Source organism: Schistocerca americana, chromosome 3 (genome assembly GCF_021461395.2).
Source record: "Schistocerca americana isolate TAMUIC-IGC-003095 chromosome 3, iqSchAmer2.1, whole genome shotgun sequence".
In the NCBI taxonomy this organism is placed as follows: domain Eukaryota; kingdom Metazoa; phylum Arthropoda; class Insecta; order Orthoptera; family Acrididae; genus Schistocerca; species Schistocerca americana.
The window spans coordinates 306,208,111-306,229,100 of NC_060121.1; the positions used below are offsets into that span (position 1 = coordinate 306,208,111).

The 20,990-nt window shown below is 39.9% G+C and overlaps 1 protein-coding gene across 1 annotated transcript in view; it reads right to left on the minus strand.

Annotated features, from left to right (window-relative positions):
* LOC124606956 (pre-rRNA 2'-O-ribose RNA methyltransferase FTSJ3) overlaps positions 1 to 20,990 on the minus strand; it is a 117,254-nt gene that overhangs the window by 73,613 nt on the left and 22,651 nt on the right. Inside the window, exons 3-6 of the mRNA XM_047139093.1 lie at positions 17,802 to 17,948; positions 3,006 to 3,169; positions 1,957 to 2,253; positions 1,398 to 1,826 (exon numbers count right to left, since the gene is read on the minus strand). Coding sequence (XP_046995049.1) covers positions 1,398 to 1,826; positions 1,957 to 2,253; positions 3,006 to 3,169; positions 17,802 to 17,948 — 1,037 coding nt within the window. The remainder of the gene's footprint in view (positions 1 to 1,397; positions 1,827 to 1,956; positions 2,254 to 3,005; positions 3,170 to 17,801; positions 17,949 to 20,990) is intronic.

A 20,990-nucleotide genomic window follows, 5' to 3' on the forward strand; every position in this document is an offset into this window, starting at 1 on the left:
TTTTTGTAATACAGTTAACTGGAATGATGTGGTGTCATTTCATGACTATTACACTTTACAGCACTTACAATAAGCTTTAAACATGGTTAAAGTTTTGTCTCATTCATTATCCAAAACCATGTTTGACAGTACTGAACAGTGTACATTGTTGCTGCTTCTTTCTTCACTTATTAAAGGTTTTTACCTTCTGCTCAGATGTTATTGCTGTATGTACTGCACAAACAAAAGACAAATTTCTCTTCAGTCCCTTTCCACAAATATTGCATTGTAAATACCATAGGTGTGCTGTATTTCTGCAACTTTTTGAAGTTTTAATTCTGTGGCAGTCTAAAATTGACAGATACAAATTTTTTTATTAAAAAACAAAGCAAAAACCTGGTTTGTGTAACCATTGGCTATAACAACCAACCACCATCAGTCCCTTCAATGTTGTTATAGCCAGTTTCGAATGTACTTGGTTTTACTTTGCTAGTTATTCACTTTCATATTGAAAGTATCACACTTATACACATGCTTCAAGCTACAGAGATGATGCAGGGTTTGCCAATATGGTGTATGCTGACATTTATTTTACCATGGGTAATCTGACAATGGTTACTTAGTCAACTGAAACCAGTCTTCACAATTTACAATATACATGATATAGACAATTAATTAAAAAAATAAGAAGTGTACCAGAGGCTGAGGGCTATTAATCATTTCTTACTACACTTATTTATGCAGTAACTGCATTTCTCATTTTAATGGTAATTTGTTTTTGTAAAGGTTTGTTGCCCCCCACCCTCTGCCCTCTTCACTAAGTCCAAAATGTCAAGATCTCCTCATGATAACACAGAATGCTCTACCAGCCCACAAAATATGCGCAAAGAGTATGTGGTGCTAAGAACTGGTGGTATCAATAAGTTTCTACCAAAAGGTTTCATCATGTTCACCACACTGGTCTTCGTATTATATTGGATAAGGGTTCCGAGGAGCAACAGAGTAAGAAACATTAAGATTAGAATGAACTGACAGCGGAGTAACAAAGAGCGGAGTATTTTATGGAAGCCAAACAATACAAATCGTAATATTAGTGAATGAAATTCCATGTCAGATGGATCTTAACAACTCTGGTAACTTGATTGCATTTGCTTTCCAACATTAAACTTTTCCACGGATGTTAAGTCTGTTAGGTAGTATAAAATAACTACAACCAGGGCAAATCAATGATTGGTTGTCATCATTACTCAAATTAATACTGAAACAAAATTAAGTCTTAAAAGATTTCAAATGTAAGCTTCACATATATTTTATGTAAATACTGTATTATTTTGTTTATCAGAATCAATTACTCTCTTCACTTACTTCTATAGCTGTCTAATGTGTAACAGTCATAACTGTCTGTACAGAAATCTCACCTTCGCACTGTCCACTTTTTTCAGGTCAAACATTTCTTCTCCTTCATCTCTTGGGCCTTCATCCCCCTTCAGAACCATCTTCAAGTTGAGTCGATCTTGTAATTTTTTCCGCTCTTTATTAACACGTTTTCTTTTCCTCTTGCTTTCTCTTTGTTCCTCTGCCTGCAGCTCACTTATCTGTTTAGAAAGTTCATTCATCTCTGCTTCTTCAGGATCCACGTCACTCTCATTTACTTCAGCAACTCCATTTGCTTGAGTTTGTTCATTTTCCTCTGCTTCTTTAGTACCAAAAGCTTCTTTCATTGCTTTCCACCATGACATTAATAAACGAAAATCCTTCCTCCCGAGGACTTTTATATCTTTGCAACATTCTTTCACTTCAGGTGTTGTCTTTGGGTGACTGGCCACAGCATCATCATCAAAAACAATCTGAAAGATTAATGGTTAGATCCTTTACATGTTACCTTAGCTAACATCGGAGTTTCTTACGAGGTAATACAGGAAACATAAAAAGAAAAGCAAGATTCTGCAAACTCATGCATCATCAAACAGCACTTACCTCAGATGCATACTGCAGTGAATCTACCGGATTGTCTCTAGCTATGAAATCTGACACAAGAAGTTTATTGTACAATGTATAATTATTTTCAGGATAACCCTCTGCCTTTGCCTTCTTAACTTTTTCTGGATGGTACACACTCATTTTATTATTCTTAGGTTCAATTTCTAGCTCCTCAAATACATATTTGGCGTCAACAAAACGATGATCCAATTTATCAGGTGCCAAGTAATGCTGACACACAACAAATATTTCTGCTGACTCTGTACGAGATGCTTGAGGTTTTGTTGCATGAACCTGAAAGTAACAAAAGATATTTTCAATGTGAACACAGTACATACAATACATTCTAACGTAACATGAGAAAACCTTTAAAAGTGTGGCTGGTAGCAGAACAAGTGAGTTACCATCTAGCTATATGAGAATGGACAAACAAAACAAAAGCAAATTGATAAGAAATGTTAATTTTGATCAAATATAAAAACAAAGTTGAAAACACACACAAAATGAAGAAAAACGAACAGAAGACGCATGGTCATAAGAAACATGTGACCACCTCTTTATTTATTAATTTTTCCACAGATAAACTGATTTGTGCTTTTTCTATTTCAATGAGGAGGATGGAACTCCCCCCCCCCCTCTCTCTTTCTCACACACACACACACACACACACATACACAATACTTTGAAAACCTTAAAACTTCATGAATAACCGTTCCCTGCCAGCCCTAATTTACTTTAAAACGATGTACCCACACTTATCAGTAAATTTCAATACATTACTGAATATTAATAACCAATGGTAACTGTATGGGGCTAATTTTTTCTTGTGTGTGTGTGCGTGCGTGGGGGGAGGGGAGGGGGGGGGGGGGGGGGGGGAGGTCTCAAGAGAGTAACCCTTCAAGTCATGGCAATTGTATTGTCCTGCTCAAAGGATTTCTAATGATTTTGCTTGAATTAATATTAACCAAAGCACCAATGAAATGTTAATTGAAGGCTTTACACTCAAATGGCTGTTATTGGATGCCAACTGAATTAATAGTAAATACCTTTTTGAACAGTTGTTTGAAAACCCATATTAATGGGTGGTAATCCTTGGAGCGAAAAACTTTTGTAACAAACCAACCACCTCTCCTGAGAAAATTAGTTGCCAGTTTAAGTGCACTTAAGGTAAGACATGCCTGCTGGTATGCATCATGTAACCAATTTTTACCTGAAAATTGAAACATTTTGAAATGTAAATAAGAAATTACATAATGTACCAAAATAGCAGATACGAAGTGAACATGAAAACAACAAATTAACTTATGAATTAGCAGGAGACTAGAAAAGACACAAATTTTGCGGAACATGTTTTAACAGAAATTATTGGTAAAATGTACATTGTGACAAACTATATTATGACATTCTAAACTTCATCAAAACATGATGGGAGTCACACTTATCAAAATGTTATGCCATTTCAACTAATTCACTCAGTTACATATTATATTACTTCTACGCACTGTTAAGATAGGCAGAAATATGACACTATGGGAAATATTTAAAATCAATCAATAAATGATCCTGAATACTGGATGAGTTATAAACAAACACAATTTTCTTTTTCCTGTGTGCTAAATTAAGTTCCAGTTATGCACCTATAACAGGACCATATAACAACAGTAAAATGAAATTTATTGTTCATTTTTAAAAAATAACATTTTAATTTGTAATATTTTTATTTTTTATGCAATGCTTTACACAAACAAACAGTCTGTGATTTTCTGTTCATTTTGAGACACATAGAGGTCCAAACAAATGGAGATCAAAAAGTAAACAGAATGAATCTCATCACTGAAAGATCAATTACAACATATGGTATTGCAGCGTTTGCAAAGCCTGGTCTAATATCATTTCTGTAGGGTCTACATCAGATAACAAAATGGAGATTCTGACAACTGAGATCCCGTCATGTACAGTGACATTCATATATAAACCATCTAACACTAAATTGCTTCACGCAACCACCTAACCTCTACTCTCAATCAACAATGCTAGTAATAGGTGATTTTAACTGTAACAGTGTATCACGGGGCTACAAGGAAACCAATAAAAATGGAGAACACCTTGAACACTGGACTAAACACATAGGATTGGTGGAAATATGTGAATGGAAGATGTCAAATGGTTCAAATGGCTCTGAGCACTATGGGACTTAACTTCTAAGGTCATCAGTCCCCTAGAACTTAGAACTACTTAAACCTAACTAACCGAAGGACATCACACACATCCATGCCCGAGGCAGGATTCGAACCTGCGACCGTAGCGGTCGCGCGGTTCCAGACTGTAGCGCTTTTAACCGCTTGGCCACCCCGGCCGGCAATGGAAGATGTCACCATCCTTCAACAGTGACAGATGGTGTGGTGCATATGATCCAGACAACATTTTTGTCAGAGAACATTTGTCAAACAAGTACAGAATAATGTTGCAGGGCTACTCCCACACACACAGCATCAACATGCTGAAGCAGTTGTGACGCCAGACAATTTAACTTCAAGAAAGAACAGTGGGGAGTATGTCACACAAGAACTTGATATGGGAGCCTTAAAACTTGACCCACCTCCACAGAATGTATGATGAATTTGTTAAACCAGTCCAAGCCATCTCAGGTAAATATATTCCAAATGAATTCAGAATGGACTATCTCACAGAACTCAATGAAAACTCCAAGTCTTCCTTAGAGAGATACAAGCTATTTGACAATGACCCATTCTCTGGGGAAACAACCCAAAACACGAAAATCTCTTTGCTTGCTGTATCAGCTTCCACAAGTAAAAAATGGTGTGACCTAGTATCAAATCCATATATGAAACAGAAAAGCTGGAAGGCTTGGAAATTACCAAAGAGTCTCAACAATGATCCAGCCCCTGCTCCTCCAGATCTCTCGAAAACAACTACTGACTGAATTGCTTACCAATTACTTCTGAAGAGTAAGTCTAAAGGAAGCTCAAAAACTCCAGACTCATGAGACATGCTGATGTGAAAGACTATCTTTGCACCCATTTCATTTTAAAAGAATTGGATATAGTTTCCAAGTCTATTAAGAACAATAACGCTACAGGCCTCGGCAGTCTATGAACAGAACAGATGTTACGACTTGCTTGTAACATCTTATATTTATTTTAAAGACTCCAATGTGGGAATATTAATTTTATTATGATGTATTTTAATACACTGTCCTTTGCAATTCTTTGCAAGGCAGCAATGTACATTTTTTTCAACTCTCTGATTGAGCGACTGTCTTCCTCTTCACAAAGATGTAGACATTATCAGAGATTAGTTCTGGTTAATTATTCGTAGCAGACTGATGCTTCTTGTAATAAGCTCAGTTGCCTTTTTTGCAAGCATAATATGATTAATTATTACTTTGGCTTCTAATGTACTTATCACATAAAGGTTTCATATATGAGTGCACGATGGCAATTGATGATATACAGTGCTCTAAAGAAAATAAAAAGGAAAGACAAATGAAGCTTTCCCTTTGTCATTTAACTGTCACTACCAATCCCCTGGGATTTCCACGTTCAGAATAATCTGCCAGACAGTGACTATCATGCATAGAAAGCATATTGTTATCATTTCTTGTAATTTCAACAGTGACACTCATAATAACGTCATCAAAGTGACTTTAAATTTAGCATATTTACTTATTTCTATCTAAAATTTTATATTTAATGAGATACAAGGTGCTATAATTCATTCATTCATTCATTGGGTTGCCTGCCTTGCGGCAGGTTTTGACTGCATAACCCTCCATGCTTCTCTGTCTTCTGTGTTCCTCTTCATTCTTTGGTACCCTCCTTGTGGCCTGCTGACATCGTCCAGCATCTGGAACCTTCTTCTGCCCTTCCCTCTCTTTCCTGGAATGAAACCTTCAATTTCCTCTACTAGAAGGCAATCTCTTCTTAGATTGTGGCCTATCCAGTTTAGTTTCCTGTTCTTCACTGTCAGCAGCATCCTCCTTTCTTCTCCAACTCTCCTCAGTATTTCTTCATCCCTGGCTTTATCAGTCCAGCTGATCTTCATTCTAAGCCATATCTATATTTCACAAGCTTCAATTCTCTTCTCATCCTACTTTCTCAAAGTCCATGTTTCTGCTCCATACAAGGCCGTGCTCCATATTAAGCACTTAACTAGTCACTTCATTAATTCCTTGTTTAAACAACTAGTTAGGAGACTTCTCTGCTTTTGAAATCCCTGTTTTGCCAGAGCCATTCTCACTTTGATATCTTGTTGGCAATCCACATCTTCTTCAATCCAACTTCCCAAATACTTGAATGCTCTTACCTGTTCTATGATTTCTGACCCCAACTTAATTTTCACTTTTCTTTTCTTTAGGCCTATGACCATGCTTTTGGTTTTCTTTTTATAAATTTTCATACCATATGCTGCATAGGCTTCATTTAGGTCATTTAGCATTTGAGTCAGTGTCTCTTGATTTTCTGCGAGGACCGCCATGTCATCTGCAAATCTTATACATTCAATTTTCCGTCCACCTAACCTGACACCTCTTGTTCCATCCAAACAGCTTTCCAGCACTTCCTCCAGATAGATGTTAAATAGTATCGGCGAGCAGCAACTGCCCTGTCTAACACCTCTCCCAATCTTGCTGTCTTCTGAGATCCCATTACCTATTCGTACCCAAGCTTTCTGATTTAGGTACAGATTTACGATCAATCTTCTCTCCTTCCACTTTACACCCTTCTTGTTCAAGATATATAACAGCTTATCCCACTGCACACTATCAAAGGCCTTTTCAAGGTCTTTGAAGACAGCATACACTTCTTTGCCCTTTTCTACGTATCTTTTGCCAATGGTTCTTAGAAGTCCAATGGCACCTTGTGTTCCCTTTCCCCTTATGAAACCGTATTGTTCTTCACCAAGTGTTTCCTCCAGCATTCCATATAGCATCCTATTCAGAATTCGAACAACTACTTTTGTTGCCTGGGATACTAGGCTGATTGTCCTGTGGTCTTCACACTTTTTAGGATTATTAGTCTTTGGGATTGGGACTATTATACTTACGAGAAAGTCTTCTGGCCATTCCCCTTTGTCATAGATATAGTTGCAAAGAGAGGTCAACTCATATTCACCTGTTTCCTTTAAACTCATTAAGATTTCTGCCAGAATGTCATCTACACCACACGTTTTGATGTTTTTAAGTTCTCCCAATGCCTTATTTACCTCTGAACCTCAGATAAAATCTCCTTTTTCATCTTCATTTACTGATTCTTTCTTCTCAATCTGCAGATCAGAGGGTCTTTGATCCACTTCATAGAGTAAAAAAAAAAAAATCGTGTCATCGGTAACCCATGGTTTCCTTCTCCGCTAGCACTTCACCACACCAACAACATCTTTACTGGTTGCTTTCAGGGTGTCTCTGAACTGGTTCCACAGTTCATTTATGCCCTCTGTCTTTTCTCTAATTTTCTACTTGTCTCGGAACTCTTCTTGAAGCTTTTTTGGTTATTCTTTCTTCCTTTAGAGCATCAAAGTGAAACTTCTCTCTCACTTTACTTACCAACATTCTTTTCAATCTAACCTGCACATCTGCTACAACCAAGTTGTGCTCAGAGTTAATATCTGCTCCTGGATAAGCCTTGGCATTTCTCATGCATGTCTGGAATCTACTCTGTATTAGTATGTAATCGGTCTGGTATCTGACATGGTCTACATTCAATGTCCATGTGTACCGTCTTCTTTTGAGATGTTCAAAAAGCATGTTTCCAACAACCAATGAGTTTTCCTTACAAAATCTGACCATTCTCACATCCCTTTAATTCCTGTTACCCAATCCAAACTTTCCAACCACATCTCTGTCTTTCACTTCACCAACCACTGCGTTCCAATCTCCTATTACTACGATACATGCCTTTTCCTTCTCTCTCTCCACCACTGATTCAATTGCGCTGTAGCACTCTTCAATCTCATTGTCGCTGGGTTGGCTGGTTGGTATGTAGACCTGTATCAGAACTACATCTTTCTTGTGACCTTTCAACCTCAGCATCATCCATCTGCTATTTATGTATTCCACCTTCATTATCATGGTTTTTACTTTCTTCTTTACCATGATAGCTACTCCATTCATTCCATTTTTCCCCCCCTCGCCTGAATAAAATAGTTTGTAGCCATCACTCTGCAACACACCATTGCCTCACCATCTCACGCCGCACATTCCAAGAATATCTATATTGTTGTGCTCCCTCTCTTTTTTTGCATTTTCCAATTTGCCAGGTTGTAAGAGGGAGCGAATGTTCCATGTACCAATCCTTAGCTTTTCTTCTTTCCTTTTCCTTTTTTTATCTTTACATTTTCAAATTGCCTCGATGTACTCCCCTTCCATATATCCGATTAAGGGGATGTTTTACCTCCGAAATCATTATTTTGCACATAGAGAGCCATGTCAAGTGCACCTTGGGAATAGTAATGTGCTATAAAGCAGTGGATTATTAAATCTAAGGAAAGCTGTGTTTGAAAATTGTAGATTCCAAGGATTTGGTGTAAAGGCAAAGTAGTAGCATTTCAAAGCCTTGGAAGGAGCCAATAGACTCAAAAAACTTCCATCCTGTTTCACTTCTCAGCCATTTGTATAAAATATGGAAAAGGCTGCTTCTAAACTGAACATCAGAGTGCTGGCAAAAGCCTCATAAAAGAGCAGTCAAGCTTTCATCGAGGAAGATCTTGCTATGGACAGATCCTTAATTTTCTCCAACACACTGAGGATGGGTATGAAATATGTCAAGCTACAGATGTGGCTTTCATTGACCTGACAGCAACTTATGATATGATCAAGTGCTGGTAGGAAAGTGTATTCAATCACAAAGGATCGATGTCTGCTGCGAAACAGGAGATACATCATCATCCTATAAAACAAGAAAAGTCAGTTGAGGATTCAGAAACATGGCCTTCTTTGAGGAAGTGTGTTGTTCCTCCAGTTGTATAAAACCTACCAAAATGACCAACCAATTAGCTCTGAAACTAAAGCATTTATATATGCTGATGATACAGTGACTGTTGTCCAAGGGAAAACCTGCGAAGAAGTGAAGATTAAACACACGAGGGCTCTTGAGACTTTGTCAAGTATTACGGCGATAACCACCTGCAGCCAAATCTTGGAGAGACAGAAGCTTATGCATTTCATCTACGAAACAGGGAAGCTTAAAGGAAACTCAACAATTTTTGGAGAGGAGAACAACTGTTCCATTGTGATATTCCCAAAGACCTTGGAGTAAATATGGACCATTCCTTTACATTCAAAGCCCATTGTGACGAAACAAAGTTCAAAGTGTCTGCAAGGAACATCATCTCCAAATTTATAATAGCCATGTGTGGCAGTCAACCAAAAGTGCTTCGAACATTTGCTCTGGCGCTACATTTCTCCATATCAGGATCTTTCACACCAGTTTGGCCAAACACATTGATACACCTTCAAATGAGACTAGACAGTGTCTTTGACCAATTCCTGTCAATAAACTGTACCAAATTACAGATTAGCACCAACAGATATTCGCATGAAAGCAGCTCCAGAAATGGAGACAAAGAAACAGGAAATTGATTTCAGACACCCTTTGTTGTGACACGAGCATCAATGACCAAGACTCAGATTACAAAAGAACTTCACGCAGGAAGCTACAACTATTCTTTCATCTCCTTGAACTTACGAGTACAACTTTGGTACCACCTAAAGCACACTGAACAAATTTCAAAGAGAAACCAGTGGGAGGTTCGTACCCACCTTGTTTGATGTGGAAGACACTAAGCTAACTGAGAACTGTGGTGAGAAGTCAACCCCAGGAAACAATGTTTTAGCATTAATGAAATCTGTCAGTGTGGTGACGTGCAGGATCAACAACACCTGCTAGTCCCGAGGAACATGCAGCATACATGCCCCACTAATGACCTAGCTGCAACCAACAAAACAGCAATCAAAACTAGTGAATATTAGATTCTCCCCAGAATATGAAGAGAATTATCATGCTGTTTATTTTCCATTTTCCTGTCTGTATTTTGTAAATTCTTGTTGTACATATTAATTCCTGCATTTTTACTGCTATCACCTTCCGCTGTATTTTATAGGATTTTATCTGTAACTGTGTGCACATAATTAAACTCTCTACCAGTTCTACAATAACTTCATGCCATGGATACATAAAATAAATGAATTAATAACTTTGGAAGAACTGTGTATCTGCATCATTAACATTTCTGCAAGTCAAAATCATTTCTTTTGCAGTCATGAGATACAGTTGTTGCTGGTGATGGCCTCAGAAGTCAAAACTGGTTTGTGTGTACATAAATAGTTGAACAGCACGGAAATATTTTATTTTTCGTTATTATTAAAGATACCTGCTAGGCTGCATTAGAATTTGGTCAGACAAAACAATATGTGACTCACTGGAAGATTCTTTGTGTTATATTTCATAGCCTCTATGCCCCTATTAGAAGTAAAAATTGTGGTTACAACGGGACTGAAAAGCCTTTTGTCAAAAAATTAAGCTTGACTGGCATATTGGGGCTGACCATTTCAGCTTCAGAGGCAATTTTCAAATGATACCAAGAAGATTGTAGCATATGTGCTATTTCATTGATATTACTTCATTTTAACACCGAGTCACATTGATTGGTACACCTATGCTTGTCAAGGGGAGATAGATAGATAATGTACACCAGCACAACATAAGGTCAGACACAGAAGGCAGGAGTGTGAGAATGGGTATGCCAAGTTGAGACTGATATCCTGTACTGACGCATATATTAAAAAAACCTCGAATAAGAACTGGTGGCATGGTGGATAAAGTTAAAACTTAATAATTCCTATGCAACACATAGAAATTGTACGCTGATCTTGTTACCAGCTATAGTCATAATAGCATTTCATCTAACAATTTTGATAAAATAATCATATATATAAAAAACAAAGATACTGTGACTTACCAAACGAGAAAGCACTGATAGATAGACACAATAAAAAACACACACACAAATTTCAAGCTTTTTGCAACCCAAGGTTGCTTCATCAGTAAAGAGGGAAGGAGAGGGAAAGACGAAAGGATGTGGGTTCTAAGGGAGAGGGTAAGGAGTAATTCCAATCCCGGGAGCGGAAAGACTTACCTTAGGGGGAAAAAAGGACAGGTATACACACACACACACACACACACACACACACACACACACACACACACACACACACATCCATCCGCACGTATACAGACACAGGCAGACATATGTAAATGCAAAGAGGTTGGGCAGAGATGTCTGTCGAGGCGGAAGTACAGAGGCAAAGATGTTGTTGAATGACAGATGATGTACGAGGGGCGGCAACTTGAAATTAGCGGAGGTTGAGGCCTGGTGGGTAACGGGACGAGAGAATATATTGAAGGGCAAGTTCCCATCTCTGGAGTTCTGATAAGTTGGTGTCAGTGGGAAGTATCCAGATAACCCGGATGGTGTAACACTGTGTCAAGATGTGCTGGCCATGCACCAAGGCATGTTTAGCCACAGGATGATCCTCATTACCAACAAACACTGTCTGCCTGTGTCAGTTCCCCCACATCCACACCGGCTGTTCAGAGCATCCTCCTACAGGCCAACCGCAAATTAGAACAGCATGCCACCCTCCACCTCAAAAAACTATCCAATCTCCTGGTTTCCCACCTCCGGAAAGACAACGCACTCACCCTCCACAACCTTTCTAACAAACCTCAACCTCCTCTCATTGCACACAGACCCAGTCTCTCCCATCTACTCAATCTCCCTCTTCCAGCTCCACTCCCCCCAAAATCTCAAAATTATAGTAAACACAATCTGGAACCACAACACCCCAATTCAGTGGTTAACCTGTCCTCCACAACTCTCTCCCAATCCGAAACCTCTGTCCTATCCAAAGGCCTCACCTTCAGCCCTACTCTCAGATTCAACCAAACAGCCCTCGTCAAAGATTTACTGTCCTACACTCATAGTCTCTGCTGGAAATATCACTTTGCCACGAAGAAAAATAATCGTAATCCTACTCCTAATGATCCAACTCTCCAAGGCACTATCCAAATTGAACCCTGCCTGGAACAGTCCGTCCTCCGTCACAGCAGGACCCACCTCCTCTTCCTCAAAATCACCCTCTCCAAACCTTCCAGGAATTTCTCACTTCCAGCCTTGCCTCTCAATCTTTCTTAAAAAACCTTAATCCTACTCCCAACATCACCACAGCTGATGCCCAGGCTATCCGTGATCTGAAGGCTGACCGATCCATTGTCATTCTTCCAGCTGACAAGGGTTCCACGACCGTGGTACTTGATCGTCGGGAGTATGTGGCTGAGGGACTGCGTCAGCTTTCAGACAACACTACATACAAAGTTTGCCAAGGTACTCCCATTCCTAATGTCCAGGCAGAGCTTCAAGGAATCCTCAGAACCTTAGGCCCCCTACAAAACCTTTCACCTGACTCCATCAACATCTTTACCCAACCAACACCCCGCACCTGTACCTTCTACCTACTTCCTAAAATTCACAAACCCAAACATCCCGGCCGCCCCATTGTAGCTGGTTAACAAGCCCCCACAGAACGTATCTCTGCCTACGTAGATCAACACCTTCAACCCATTACACACTGTCTCCCATCCTTCATCAAAGACACCAACCATTTTCTCGAATGCCTGGAATCCTTACCCAATCTGTTACCCCCGGAAACCATCCTTGTAACCATTGATGCCACTTCCTTATACACAAATATCCCGCAAGTCCAGGGCCTCGCTGCGATGGAGAACTTCCTTTCACACCAATCACCTGCTACACTACGTAAAACCTCTTTCCTCATCACCTTAGCCAGCTTCATCCTAACCCACAACTTCTTCACTTTTGAAGGCCAGATATACCAACAATTAAAGGGAACAGTCATGGGTACCAGGATGGCCCCCTCGTACACCAACCTATTTATGGGTCGCTTAGAGGAAGCCTTCTTGGTTACCCAGGCCTGCCAACCCAAAGTTTGGTACAGATTTATTGATGACATCTTCATGATTTGGACTCACAGTGAAGAACTCCAGAATTTCCTCTCCAACCTCAACTCCTTTGGTTCCATCAAATTCACCTGGTCCTACTCCAAATCCCTTGCCACTTTCCTCGACGTTGACCTCCATCTGTCCAATGGCCAGCTTCACACGTCCGTCCACATCAAACCCACCAATAAGCAACAGTACCTCCATTATGACAGCTGCCACCCATTCCATATCAAACGGTCCCTTCCCTACAGCTTAGGTCTTCGTGGCAAATGAATCTGCTCCAGTCCTGAATCCCTGAACCATTACACCAATAACCTGAAAACAGATTTCGCATCCCGCAACTACCCTCCCGACCTGGTACAGAAGCAAATAACCAGAGCCACTTCCTCATCCCCTCAAACCCAGAACCTCCCACAGAAGAACCCCAAAAGTGCCCCACTTGTGACAGGATACTTTCCGGGACTAGATCAGACTATAAATGTGGCTCTCCAGCAGGGATGTGACTTCCTCAAATCCTGCCCTGAAATGAGATCCATCCTTCATGAAGTCCTCCCCACTCCACCAAGAGTGCCTTTCCGCCGTCCACTTAACCTTTGTAACCTCTTGGTTCATCCCTATGAAATCCCTAAACCACCTTCCCTACCCTCTGGCTCCTACACCCTTGTAACCGCCCCCGGTGTAAGACCTGTCCCATGCAACCTCCCACCACCACCTACTCCAGTCCTGTAACCTGGAATGTGTACACAATCAAAGGCAGAGCCATGTGTGAAAGCACTCACGTGATTTACCAACTGACATGACTACACTTGGAAGCCTTCTATGTGGGAATGGCCAGCAACAAACTGTCCATTCGCATGAACGGTCACAGGCAGACAGTGTTTGTTGGTAATGAGGATCACCCTGTGGCTAAACATGCCTTGGTGCACGGCCAGCACATCTTGGCACAGTGTTACACCGTCCGGGTTATCTGGATACTTCCCACTAGCACCAACCTGTCAGAACTCCGGAGATGGGAACTTGCCCTTCAATATATCCTCTGTACTTCTGCCTCGACTGACATCTCTGCCCAAACTCTTTGCCTTTACATGTGTCTGCCTGTGTCTGTATATGTGCGGATGGATGCGTGTGTGTGCGCGCGCGAGTGTATACCTGTCCCTTTTTCCCCCTAAGGTAAGTCTTTCCGCTCCCGGGATTGGAATGACTCCTTACCCTCTCCCTTAGAACCCACATCCTTTCGTCTTTCCCTTTCCTTCCCTCTTTCCTGGTGAAGCAACCTTGGGTTGTGAAAGCTTGAAATTTGTGTGTGTGTGTGTGTGTGTGTGTGTGTGTGTGTGTGTGTGTGTGTGTGTGTGTGTTTTTGTGTGTGTGTGTGTGTTTGCGTGTTTTTTATTGTGGCTATCTACCAGCGCTTACTCGTTTGGTAAGTCACAGCAACTTTGTTTTTTATATATATTTTTCCCACGTGGAATGTTTCCCTCTATTATATTGATAAAACAATCATGTGATCATAAGTCACAGATAGCTTGTAATTCACCCACTGTATTCGTGACATTATTGGCTCTCAAATTTTAAAACGTTGAAGTCTGAAACGTGTTTTCTTATTACACCAATAATAATGAGGTGAAATATATTCTTTTGAATCAAAAGACTTGGAGTTTATTATTCAAGATAGATACATTCTAGATTTCACTGTTTATTTGCCAGCTAAGAATCTGTGACAAGAGAAGGTAAACAATGGTACCACAAGACATCTACAGAAGACACGAAGTACGCAGACCCCTTAAAATTTATTCGTGCAGGTCATCTGACATAGCCTTCCACCTGCAACTTCACATAGGTAGCAGTTTACAGTGTTACCATGGTTGATGCCGAAATGTGTACTGGCAGTAACTTTCATTACAATGAAAATTACTAAGGGCTATACCACACTCTGACAAAGACATCAGCTGCTACATATTTTGAAACAAATGCAGTTTTCCTGGTCTTAATATGCATCTGCATCTACATCTACATGGATATTCTGCAAATCACATTTAAGTGCCTGGCAGAGGGTTCACCGAACCATATTACAATAATTCTCTATTATTCTCCTCTCAAACAGCGCATGGAAAAAAACCGATACCTATATCTTTCCGTGCGAGCTTTGATTTTGCCTTATTTTATTATGATGATCGTTTCTGCCTATGTAGGTCGGTGTCGATAAAATATTTTCGCATTCGGAGGAGAAAGTTGGTGACTGAAATTTCCTGAAAAGATTCTGCCACAACGAAAAATCCCTTTGCTTTAATGGTATCCATCCCAAATCTTGTATCACATCTGTGACACTCTCTCCCCTATTTCATAATAATACAAAATGTGCTGCTCTTCTTTGAACTTTCTCGATATACTCCGTTAATCCTATCTGGTAAGGATCCCAGATCATGCAACAGTATTCCAAAAGAGGACAGACAAATGCAGTGTAGGCAATCTTTTTAGTAGATCTGTTACATTTTCTACGAGTTCTGCCAATAAAGCACAGTCTTTGGTTTGACTTGCCTATAACTTTTTCTATGTGCTCTTTCCAATTTAAACTGTTGGTAATTGTAATTCCTAGGCATTTAGTTGAATTTATGGCCTTTAGATTAGACTGATTTATTGTGTAACTGAAGTTTGACGGATTCCTTTTAGCACTCATGTGTATGACCACACTTTTCATTATTTAGGGTCAATTGCCAATTTTCGCACCATTTAGATATCTTTTCTAAATTGTTTTGCAATTTGTTTTGATTTTCTGAGGAGGTTACTAGACAATAAATGATATCATCTGAAAACAACCTACGGCAGCTGCTCAGATTGTTTCCTAAATTTTTAACACAGATAAGAAACAGCAGAGGGCCTATAACACTACCTTGGGGGATGACAGAAATCACTTCTGTTTTACTCGATGACTTTCTGTCAATTACTATGAACTGCAATCTCTCTGACAAGAAATCATGAATTCAGTCAAATAACTGAGAAGATATTCCATAAGCAAAAAATTTAGGAAGGCTATGTTTAGTAACTCTGCTTTAGCAGCACTGTCGTCGATAGTATTTCTATTGCTATCATGCAGAGAAGGCACTGACTGTGTCTTGCCACTAAGTGTCTTGCCACTAACATACAACCAGAATCTCTTCAGATTTCTGCCAGGTTTCAAGATAAAAGTTTTATTGTAGAAACTATTATAAGCATCTCACGGTGATATCCGCACTAAATTTCTAACTTCTGTAAAACATCGTCAATCTTGGAGATCTTGCATTCATTTGAATTTGGCATGCTTTCTTTGTTGTTTCTGCAACAGGGTTCAGACCAATTGTGTTGCCAAGGGGGATCAGCTCCATTGTTTGTTAATTTATTTGGTGCAAATGTCACAGTTGCTATCAATACTATTTCTCTGAATTCAAGCTACATCTGGTCTACACTTACAATGTTAATTTGGAAGGAGTGGAGATTGTCTCTCACAAAGGGAATTTTTATCTGCTTTTTTGGATAGGTACATTTTTCATTTATTTTTCAAACAATGGAAAATCCAGAATGGAATATAACAATATTATGAGAAGGAAAGTTGCTACTCTCCATATAGCAGATGGAGAGTAGCAACTTTCCTTCTCATAATATTGTTATATACAGCAGATTCGAAATGTGGTGCTACAGAAGAATGCTGAAGATTAGATGGGTAGATCACGTAACTAATGAGGAGGTGTTGAACAGAATAGGGGAGAAGAGGGGTTTGTGGCACAACTTGACAAGAAGAAGGGACCAGTTGGTAGGGCATGTTCTGAGGCATCAAGCGATCACAAATTTAGCATTGGAGGGCAGCGTGGAGGGTAAAAATTGTATAGGGAGACCAAGAGATGAATACATTAGGCAAATTCAGAAGGATGTAGGTTGCAGTAAGTACTGGGAGATGATGAAGCTTGCACTGTATAGAGTAGCATGGAGAGCTGCATCAAACCAGTCTCAGGATTGAAGACCACAACAACAACAACATATAGTAGATGCAGAGTCTCTGATAGGCATAACAAAAAGACTCTCACAATTAAAACTTTTGGCCATTAAGGCCTTCATCAACAACAGACACACACACACACACACAAGCGCACGCGCAAGGGCGCAAACGCAACTCACACATGACTGCAGTCTCAGGCAACAGTGTATGTATTGTTGACGAAGACCTTAATGGCCGAAAGCTTTAATTGTGAGAGTCTTTTTGTTGTGCCTCTCTGCGATTCAGCATCTCTGCTATATGTTGTTGTTGTTGTTGTTGTTGTGGTCTTCAGTCCTGAGACTGGTTTGATGCAGCTCTCCATGCTACTCTATCCTGTGCAAGCTTCTTCATCTCCCAGTACTTACTGCAACCTACATCCTTCTGAATCTGCCTAACGTATTCATCTCTTGGTCTCCCTCACTATGACAACCCTGTGTTCACTAATCCCTTTATCCATTTTGATGCTCATTATTAGCTCAGGATTATTTGTTGCTAAGAGGTCAAATGTGTTTTCACAACCATTTACTATTTGTGTAGACTTGTAAACTAACTGTTCGAAATAATTTTCAAAGAATGCGTTTAGCACAATTTTAGATGATGTTTTATGCATACTTCCAGATTTAAACATGTATTTTCGCCAATATATTGAGGGTAAATTAAAGTCACCACCAACTACACTCTAGCTTTAATATAAGTATTGTGAATTTCTACATTATGCAAAAACAAAACAAAGGAATCAGAGCAGAAATTCAGGAATAATATTCACATTAACAATGCTTTTCATGATGTGGTATCAAACTTACCAACATTTGGTGCACCATCATTCAACACAACATCTGCCTTCCACGTCTGAAGTTCCTTCTGTATTGCCAAGCGACATTTGTCAGTTGTGATATCGCCCTGAATACTTATACACCCTGGCACTAGCTTGATAGGAAATAAATCCACACCTAAAAGCAACAGAATAAAATAAAAGTTATTATACTTCATGCCTGCGTGCATTACACATTAAAAAAAAAAAAAACCAGAAAGATACTTCAGGTCAAATATATATGCACAAGAATCATCTGTAATCAATGTTGTGGGTTTTTTTAAAAGTTATAATGTGATAATGCCAATAAAATCTTCCTGCTACTATGAAATTTCTTCTCGTTAAAAATGTTGCTAGCAAATGCAGCTTGTTTGGATTAGGGGAGGGTATGCATACACAATTAGACAGTTAGCTTACACAATCAGGACATGTGCCAGACACCAATTGGATCTATGATCAAAATTAAGAACTTTTAGTCTGATACAACACCTAGGTTGACCGCAGTTTTTGAGAGCCCTCTGGTACTTACATAGTCAAAGGCCTGCATTCACCCGGGAAATGGTTAAATGCGAAATAACACACAATAAAATTTACTCAAGTTTTGCACCTGTCTCAGGGTGAATGACAATGCTGTGACAGAAAAGGTACCTATTCACAGACAGGTAGTCTTTCCTTCTCAGCCTGCACAGTAACTCTCCCCTGACCCAGGGTTCTGCGTGACTTTCCTAAACTGTACCCATTTTCCTAAACTGTACCCATTTTCCTAAACGTCTCCAGTCCTTTTCCTTCACCCCTCTTGGTTCCCTTTCAATCTTCCACAAGAAGTAGGAGCCACTGGCTCCAAAAGCTCATGAAAGTTAAATCCTTTTGTGTGTGTGTATTCCCTTGCCACTGCTTGGTGAGTAGATTTTTTTAGCTGTTCATTTACATTACACAGATAGATAGTAATGTTTATACTTACTCAAGATATTCAAATGCACTCGACCCAGAAACAAGAATACCAGTAAAGACAGAATTAGTCATATTTGAAAAATTCTATGTCTTTTAGATGTGGCAAATGTCTTTACACAGGGTGTGAGAAAATTCCCATTACAAACTTCTACGACTTGTAAAGGGGAGTGAGTACAAAATATTTTGAATAAGAACCCATGTCCAGAAACACATTGTTTCCATTCTATAACTGTTTCAGTTCAAATGTTTAACTCACCCACTTTTCTTGAGGGACTGAAATACAAGACGCAGTACAATTATTAGGTAACAATTCAAAAGGAAACATAACAAAACATCATTTTATCACTTAAGAACATTTGTTTGTACTACCAATTAAACATTATGTGTTTACATTATTCCAAAACAAAAAAGAGCCCAGCATACCATACATACAGAACAGTACTGATGCATCACAACAGCAGTTCAATGTGGCGACCACCAATATTGTTATAGACATTGTATTAGAAGCACATTCTGATACACACCCTCCTTCCCACCTGGTTTCTCCTCAGTTTCTAGTGCAGCAGCCAGAACTTGTGCCAGCAGATCTTTTACATCTACATCTTCCTCTGTCTCTACAGGAGTCTTGTAAATTAAACTTTGCATACAATCCCACAAGAAGTAGTCCATAGGAGTTAAATGTGGCAATTGCAGTGGACACGTGATTCGACCACCTCAGCCAATCCATCCATCACTACATCATCCATCTGCCCCCGGTAGCTGAGTGGTCAGCACGACAGACTGTCAATCCTAAGGGCCCGGGTTCGATTCCCGGGTGGGTCAGAAATTTTATCCGCTCAGGGACTGGGTGCTGTGTTGTCCTGATCATCATCATTTCATCCCCATCGACGCGCAAGTCGCCGAAGTGGCGTCAAATCAAAAGACTTGCACCAGGCGAACGGTCTACCCAACGGGAGGCCCCAGTCGCATGACATTTACTACATCATCCATTGAGATGTCTCTGAACCGCATGGGAGAAGTCAGGTTGTGCACTGTAATTCTGAAACCATATATTCTGATGGACATTCGATGGGACAGCTTCCAAGAATGGGTCCCATATGTTTTGTAGGAAGATTAAGTATTCAGGATCAGTAGTGGAAGGAGGTATGGCCCAATCACATGACCTTCCAGAATACCTGCCCACACGTTAATTCCAAACCTGTGCTAAAATTCCTGAACATGCATGGCACGAGGCTTTTCATCGGCCCAGACATGGCTGTTTTACGAATTCAGAGCACAGTCCATAGTGAACTTACAGTCATCTGTGAATAGAACCTTACATGGAAAAGGGGTGTGTCAATGCAGCAGTGCAGGAACAATGTGCAGTAGGCAATGTGTTGTAGAAAAGTGGCTGGACCCACAGTTTGTATCCTTTGTAAGTGGTATACTGATGTAATTGTTGCTCACACAGAATGTCCCAGATGGCACCGTGACTAACATCCATTGCACAAGCAGTTGTTCGAGATCTCATTGACAGGTTCTCTTCAAAGCAATGCAGTATTTCTTCAAATTTGGCCACACGCCATTACCGTGGAACACCACAGTCCTGCCGCCTCACAGTAAAGGTACCTGTTTCTCAGAGGCATTGCATAACTTGGGCAAAAAGTTTATGTGATGGCATACTACGTTGTGTAAAACATTAGAGATATAGGTGACTTGCAGCTCTTCCATTACCTTGAGCTTTGCCGTACACAAGGAGCACGCCTGTGTATTCCAGAAACATGTACCGAACCATGTTTATTGTATCAGGCATGTACAGACATTGACTAGGTCTTGCAGCAAAGCAGATGTTCGGTGACATCAGATGACAGTCTGATGTAGTGCACGTCATCCTGTCTACCCTACTGCATACAAGACAAGCAACTCTGGAACTTCTCTCTTTCCCTCTAAAGATGTGGACATGTTACACATATGAATTGAAACCATCATAGAATGGAAATCGTATGTTTCCAGAGAAGGGTTACTACTCATAATTTTATGTACTGACTCCCCTCTATGAGTCCTGGAAATCTGTAATGGGAATTTCTGAATACCCTGTACATCTTACTGGCTATTGAAGCTCCTCTTTCTTAAATCTCAACAAATGGACACTAGTCATTAAATTGCACGCTTATGGGGAACATATTTTGTATTTGGGTGAACACCTCAAAAGATCTGTGCACTTCGTGTTTTCTCTCTAGTGAAGAAGTAT